Source organism: Trichogramma pretiosum, unplaced genomic scaffold (assembly GCF_000599845.2).
Source record: "Trichogramma pretiosum strain Unisexual culture from Peru unplaced genomic scaffold, Tpre_2.0 scaffold15, whole genome shotgun sequence".
Taxonomy (NCBI): domain Eukaryota; kingdom Metazoa; phylum Arthropoda; class Insecta; order Hymenoptera; family Trichogrammatidae; genus Trichogramma; species Trichogramma pretiosum.
This window is the reverse complement of record NW_019641686.1, coordinates 2282654-2290428: the sequence shown is the minus strand read 5'-3', so window position 1 is coordinate 2290428 and position 7775 is coordinate 2282654. Positions and strand designations below refer to the sequence as shown.

General features: G+C 39.8%; 1 protein-coding gene across 2 annotated transcripts in view; it reads right to left on the bottom strand.

Moving 5' to 3' along the window:
• Positions 1–176: 176 nt before the first annotated feature.
• LOC106657406 (protein-tyrosine sulfotransferase) overlaps positions 177–7775 on the bottom strand; it is a 44490-nt gene continuing 36891 nt past the window's right edge. Inside the window, exons 5-10 of one of the 2 annotated variants that reach the window (XM_023461207.1) lie at positions 3419–3552; positions 2948–3056; positions 2301–2495; positions 1964–2217; positions 1674–1871; positions 177–1510 (exon numbers count right to left, since the gene is read on the bottom strand). In XM_023461207.1, the coding sequence (XP_023316975.1) occupies positions 1384–1510; positions 1674–1871; positions 1964–2217; positions 2301–2495; positions 2948–3056; positions 3419–3552 (1017 nt within the window). In that variant the 3' untranslated portion in view covers positions 177–1383. Of the gene's footprint in view, positions 1511–1641; positions 1872–1963; positions 2218–2300; positions 2496–2947; positions 3057–3418; positions 3553–7775 lie in introns of both variants that reach the window. The other variant, XM_023461208.1, reaches the window with a different exon arrangement.

The following is a 7775-nucleotide window of genomic DNA, read 5'->3' as shown; positions in this document are numbered from 1 at the left end:
AAAAATTGAGTTTAAAAGTTTTAAAGGATTGTTAAAAAGTAAACTCCATTTTATGAATAAAAAATTAAAACGTTTTTAATATGTAAATTACTTACACACGAACAATCATACAATTAAAAAATTTCAGTTATTCTGTTATATAGATATGTAAAAAAATTGAATCAAATTTGTTACATATTAAAAATTCAGATTTTACACATAGCTAAACTTTTTTTCCTAACTTCATTCATTAGAAACAATCATTAAATAATATTGCATATTTTTTATATCTAATCTTCAACATTTGAAACAAAAACAATGGACGTTGTTATCACAATACCACAAATGCATCAAACTTTTTTAAAAAAGCATTCTCAAGAGAATGACCAGGAATGTGAGTTTTAACGTTAATTCTTCAGTAAAAAGTTTTTAAAATTTTTTTTTACTCAAATTTTTGTCTTTTTTTCATTTCAACATATTTCATCTAATATATAAAATCATTATATTTTCAAGTTTTAAGTAACATTACCAATTGAACATGGTTCGTTTTCTATCTGAAATGTCGATTTAAATAAAGAGTCTGTTAATTCGCAGTCAAAATTAACCCATGATTGTATATCTATGTATTATACAAGTTCGCTTACGCGAAACAAAAATATTATGGGTTACTTTAGACTACGAATAGACAGTCTGTTTAATAAAACAAGAAAAGACACGAATTTTATATGTGGAAAAACTAGCGTTAAACCCAGGGCGCTCATTCGTAGTCAGTACTTTGTCAGTATCAATATCTATCTTTTAAAGCAGACATAGACACTATTGTTTTGTTTTTAGTTTTCTCGATTTATAACTTTGTTTTAGCAATAGAACAAATTTAATCATAAAATATTATATCTTTCATACAACAATATACTTTGAGCAGTATTCATACTCTGTACAGCAGATATCATTTTATGAATGTAGTAAATACAATCGTTTATCAACGATTCTTCATATATTCATCACACTCTCTACTCTCCAATAAATTATATACACGTGTAGTCACACCACATTAGTAAAATCGTATAATTCTCTGGAAAATTTGTTTATTCCTATGCACACCGCATCTCTGTTCTCTCGCGTAAGAATCACAAAAAGTTCACAAATTAAGCAATTGCACATCCTCTTGCAAAGTTACTTTGCAACATTATGTTTATTTATATAGACTGGCCGAGATCGAAGATAGTTAAGGATTCGTATGATTGTGTATAGTCTTTTGGGTCGATCACTGTTGCCGTGCATGAAAATCATTGCGTCAATCGTTGCTCTGACGCTCGATGAGGACGACGGCTATTCGGTCAACGTGACTGTGGCAGTCGACGACGACGACGACGATGATGACTTTGACGACGACTTTTATCGAGGTCACGCATTATTGACATCGTTGTCGGTGCTAGCATTGTTAGCGATTTGTGGTGGCAGGTACGTCACCGTTCGCAAGAGGTCCAGCTCTCGTGCCATATTGTCCCATCTCTGACCGTTGGTCAATACCCTGCAAAAACAGAAGTTCGTATGTGCAATAAGCTAATCGCGCAATCGAGGATATTATAAAATGACATTCATATGAATTAAATGAAATGAACAAAAAAAAAATCAAAATAACTCAAAGAGCGATCTGTATACCTATAAACTTAATGAGGAGAGGCAAAACTCACTTCCTCGTGTTCTCGCTGACGAGTTTGTCCGGCGCGCCGTAATTCGGCGGATTAGCGTAAGGATCGTAATTGAGGATCGACAGCATCGGAGCTAGCTCGGCCATGTCGTGCACGACGTCCTCGGGTATGTTGCCGACCCACTTGGTCAACGCCTCCAGATTCACCGGCTTGATCACTTGGTCCGACGAGCGCTCGACCCTGTGAGCATACAGCAACGAGTTCGTCAATACACAGCTCCCAATAGAAAATTCAATCGTATAAGAATTTGATAAAAAACAAATATGACGTACTTGCTGAGGGGAACACCACCGGGTTTGTTAATGAACTCCTCGTGATGCAGCACCGACTCGTTCCAGGGCACGTCGAGGAAGCCGAGAATTTTCTGCATCCACTCGCGCGGATGAAGCACCAGCTGTTCGTACGGCACCATGAGGCAGCGATCGGGTCCGACCTCTCGGCACTGCTTGTGCATCATCAATATAGCTTGATTCCACTTGATCATGCACTGACGGTACGATGTCAGATCGAAGCCTGTTATGGTCACCTGCCAATTTCAAAAGTACGTATGTTTGTACGAAATTTTGAACTCAAATAATCGAAAGCTCGCTTGTGATTTCATTTACGCACCTTTCTCGAAATGATGGAATGCACGGTAGCACGGCCGTCTCGTACCATGAATAAGAATTTGGCATTGGGGAAGAGATCGAGCACGTAAGAGCCCATTTTGAGGGTGAGCGGGTCCTTGTTGCAGAGTCGTGGCGCAGGCTCGCCGTGTCTCGCGATCACCTCGAGGCAGAATGCCGCTATGGCGCTGTCCATCACCTGCGTTAACGCACACATGCACGTTTACTTATATATTCTACGAGAATAGCGTGTTCCAGGAAGTTGCATGCAGCAAAAGGTCATGACGTGAATGGGGTATTTCGCGCGCACCGAGTAAACCGAGCGGGAAATCGTATCGACAAGCCATTTTTCGGAAAATCGAGTAGCCAAAGTTGCTCCATTACATACAGGCCCGACTGCTGTGCGCTATATTATTCGCTATTTTCACGAGTTATTCTTTATACGCATCGAAATCTTTATATTTATTCGAGTTCTTTTCCATAAAAATACTAGAGTTCACAAATAAAAAAGATAAAAGAGTCAGAGACTTCAATTTGCGAGTCATATCGATCAGACGCGGACGCCGGCAAAAGATAAATATAACAGCTACGAAGGAAAGAGGCGCGTGTACATTTAAATATAGATATATATATATATATATATTGGTATACCTCTTTCGAGACGCCGGCTTCCTCGAGTCTTACGCTCTCCCTTTCCGATTTAACCCAGTGCGATCGCATTTGAAGTATCCTGGGAATTATTCTCGTCTCTTGGCCGCATCTATGAACAGAGCAACGACGGCGTAAGTCAAATATAATATTATTACAGCATCTATATCGTTGATACATAGAGAAAATCGAATGAAATGGAGATACATTTATGATTTTCATTTTCTCCCCATCAATCAGCGCGTCGGCTCGACGCCGTATGATTTTTGTAAAATCGATAAAATGCTACAAAGCTGCAGCCGTCTTGCGCATTGTTTGATTGATGCTCAAGCTGCAAAAGGAAATTGCGGCGCGCACACGATGCATACATAGCGAGCGTGACCTTTGATGTGACGTATATTTATGCCGCGATGCGCACCAGAGACGTGATTTATCGATATAATACAAATTTTGGGTAAAACAACAGTAACTTACCGAACTTCTGGATGAGCATCCAGCATGGCACGCATGAGTGTCGTTCCCGAGCGAGGCACACCGCCGATGAAGATTAGAGGCATATTTCGATCGTACGGATAGACTTTCTGGTCGCCTGATCCCATAACGTACTTCTGAAACGCAAAACGAGCATATACCAATCAATGAGATATCGTATACCTGTCAATAGTATATTACATAAAGGGATAAGATTTAGGCGCGTTTCAATTACGCTCGGAGTGTGTTTCACTTTGGAATTTCGCGTAAATCCAAAGCTACACTGCACACATAGATGAAAAACAATCTCGGAATTGCGGCCGAGTCAGCTTGATGCGCGTATACATATAGAAGCGCTTCGATTGTACGAGCTTGCGGTTTGGCCGCGTTATCGCCGTTATCGGCTCGCAAGTTCTGGCGCATTTCTGGACCTATAGGTGCCTTGCGCGCCACATGTTTGCAACAACAATGATGACAACTGCAACAGGGCTTGCTTGTTTATATATAGCGATAGGACCGATTTGTTGACGCGATAAAGGTAATATGAGAAAAATGGAAACAACCAACTTGTCGTCGTCGGTGCAGAGTAATGCAATATACTACACGTTGTGTTACACAAAAGATTCGCCACTTGAAATTGCAGGAAACGAGGGGGAAGAGAGAAAGGGATATTCATTCTTTAAACGTATTAAATTGAAAAATTCCACGCATTATTCGAGTGAATGTAAGAATTTTTTAATTATTCAACGACTTTTGGTACTGTCTCTGCGCCGCGAACGACAATAACAATTTACACACTGTAGCTGCAGTTCACGTGCCAAATATTCAACAACTTTAATTTTGCTACCTTGTAACTGCTGTATATTCAACTAGAATATATTGAAAATTTAAACGGGCTACTTTCAAATACATTGAACGCTCGATAGGTTTTGGGTGTTTGAGAAATTTGAGTTCTATGACACGGTGAATGTGTTAAACTTACGGAACAACCATAATAATTTTTATTTCTTTACGCAGATAATACAAAAGTTAAGAAGCTTTTCAAACAAACCAACTAAGATTTATCATAAAGGCGTCTTAAGAATGACTGTTTTTAGACACTCGAAGTGGGATGATCCCGCAACTACGTATGTAATACACGTGTACACGTATAGAAGAGCATTGTGCGTAGATCAAAAGCTTAACAAAACGAGTAACTACTTCGAGGGGTCTTACACACACTATATGAGCGACGAATGTGTAAAGTACTCTTGACTGCAAGGTGCATAAAAAAATACGAGTAAGTAAAAAAAACAACAAGTTTACGTGCATGCAACGGTGTGTACTGGGATAGGTGAAAACAAAGCCTCGCAGCGACAAGTTTTTTGCTGTTGTTTTCTATGCATATACAACTATATGTATACTCACAAGCGTAAATGTGTACACACGAAACTATGGCGAAAAAAAGGAGAAGAAAAAATAAACAACAATAGCAAGCTACAAACTGTAGAAGACAGTGACAAAGAAGGAAATGGATGCGAAAGGCCAAAAACAAGACGCACAGCAAATGCGCAACGAGTTAAAGCGTCAAGCCCAAGAACAAAGTGTTGCGAAACTGTCAACGGCTTCAATGCATATACACACAGAGACACGTAAACGAAAAAAAGGGCGAGAAAATTTTTTTCACAATTAGAATTTTTCACCGTGCATAACGCAAATCCTGTCCCGGCCGCGCCCTCGCCTGTCGCAAACGTTGTCTTCTCGCTTCCCGGCTTTTTTATTCCTCGAGTTCATCCTCTTTTTGGCGCGAAAATGCATGCATATACCAAAAGAGCACGAAGAAAAGAGAGAAAGTAAGAAACAGGCGAAACGAGAAGTAAGAATTGCAGCTTATATCGTATGCAGCGAAGAAAGCGTCGAATTATGTGCATAGCGATGTCGTCGCGCGAGGACGTGGAAAACGCAGCTGTCTGCGACGTTTCAAAAGGATCTTGCCGTAGTGTTGGTAAAGCCGATTTGTGCAGAACATGCATAATACACTTGACAATAAATTACGCCCTCGTAGCGGAATACTTTTAATCGATTTTTGTTCTTGCTTTTGACTTTACGCAGTGCCATAAGTAGTAGTAGTAGCAATGCTATGACTCAAAACGCACGAGTAAATTATCTAGCGTTGAATTTAGAACAGGCGGGGGCGCCCCAAGTGCAAGCTCGCGAGAGATCCGTGAATAATGAATCGACATCATCGATATTGTAAAGCTTCAGTTATCTACAGAAACGTATAAAGGCGTACTTTTTCCCCGCCTAGTCGCATCTTATATCTATGTTATCTCACGTGAAAAAAGTATGGGAAAAGTTTGGAGGAAAAAATGTCACGAAACTGTGTCTGTAGCCACCTAACCATATTTTTTTCGCAAGTTATCTTTCAATATAAAATCAAAAAAATAGTCTGCCACATTTTCCGAGTTTTCCTTAGTTTCATTTTCCATTTATTTCTAGGAAAAGGGTGATTCAACAGCTATTTCGAAGTGAAACTTCTTTAGGCGCGATAGGTACTCTATAAACCTAAAAGTGCGATATGTAACGATCCCATAAACAGTCGTTGTTATGAGTTGGTGAATGAGATGGTTCATTGGTAGGTTGTTTATTTGCCTCAAGGCTATGTTAGAGATCAACGAAAGAATTGAACACGAAACGTAGCGTAAAAACTCACTTCTGTTGCCCTACAACAATGGTTACTAGAAAACTAAATCAGCAAAAGCGAGAATTTTTGTATTAAAAATAGCGTGAGTATTTTACTAGCACTTCAATTGGCTGTAAAATATTTTTACGGAATATATCAGTTTATAATCTGTTGACTGTATGGACAATAGGAGGCGATAACTGACAAGTATTTAATTTTTTCTTTAACTCTTTTACGCTTGTTCACTTCATAATGCTGTGCTTAAATATCTAATTACTGCTTCTTTCCTTTGTAATATGCAGGTATAATTTGAAATTTTTTTATAACGGCGATATTATATCGCGGGCACAGCTGCGTAATTTGATCGCGTCTAATGACCAGTTATACTTGTTCAATCGTAATGACGTGACTATACCCGCAGCTTTTCGAACTACTTTTCGGAGCGTTTTTGTAATTGATAATTATTTGTCAATATGAAAGACTTTAATAACTCGATTCAAAAGTCATCATTATGTTAAAGTTATTGATTCTGCAGTCTTTCACAACCAAATGCATTATATAAAAGCTCAACAGCTAAAAGAACTTTGCACGCTCGAGCAAGCGCATTAATATACCAGCAGCAGATTCACATTTGATGAATAGTATCTGCGGTCCACAATCTAAGTGTTTCAACTTGATCAAGAAAATTAGGTATTAAACTTGGATGCATGAAAAATAATTTCTTTTTAAGACAAACGGAAAAGAAGAATAAGTTGATTATCCTTGAAAAAGAAGAATGTAACCAGAAAAGCGGTCGTTGGGTATTCTCGACGAAAACTCTCACAAATACGTGCCCGGAGAAAAAGAGGCCAGTTCATGGCGGTGTAGGGAAAAGAAGAATAAAATTTCTTCAGGTGTATGCACATTGTACGCGGCAGCTGTATTGCATCGCTACATTTTAACTTTGTGGTATTCGCGTGCGATGCTCTTGTCTTCGTCGTCATACGAGTTATTAAAAATAGGTAAAAGAGAGAAGTATAAGGGGCCTAGTTACAATTACATTCACGAGGTACAGTCCTCGAGAGTCACGTACACGTGTGTATGCGTAGCGACTATATGTATTTACGATTGTTGAGAAATGCTTCGATTGCCTTCAAGAGTGCGGCAACTACAAAAGTTGCGCTTATTATTTGTTTCGATCGATCGAACTCTGAAAATAGGGAACAAAACAAGCTCATTAAGGTGCGATAAAGAAGGTGAACAACCAGACGCGTGAGTTGGGGGAAGCGAGGTCGCTTTTTGGTTCGCCCACATAAAAGCGCGAAGAAAGCTAAGAGGGAGGACAATTTTTCTCTCCGTCTCTCTTCTACTTTGCTATACAACTATGGCGCTTTTTGTCGTCGTCGTCGTCGTCGCTGCCGCCACCACCACTGCTGCTCCCCCGCGCTGAATCACGCGCGAGCTTCGAACAAAGCTCGAGAGTTGCGGCTGCTGTTCGATAGACGAGTGCAGAAGCAGCAGCAACAGCGGCAGTAGCAGCAGTAGCAGCAGCGGCGGCGGCGGCGGCAGGAAGGCCTTTTGAAAAATGGAAAAAGCTTTCAACGAGACTCAGCTGCTAGGCGCTCTATAGCGCTGGGTTTACGTAAGTTCGTGAACCTTTTGACCCCCGCGCACAAGCCTATATATTTCATACATGTAATAGTTAAATTTGAACACGTC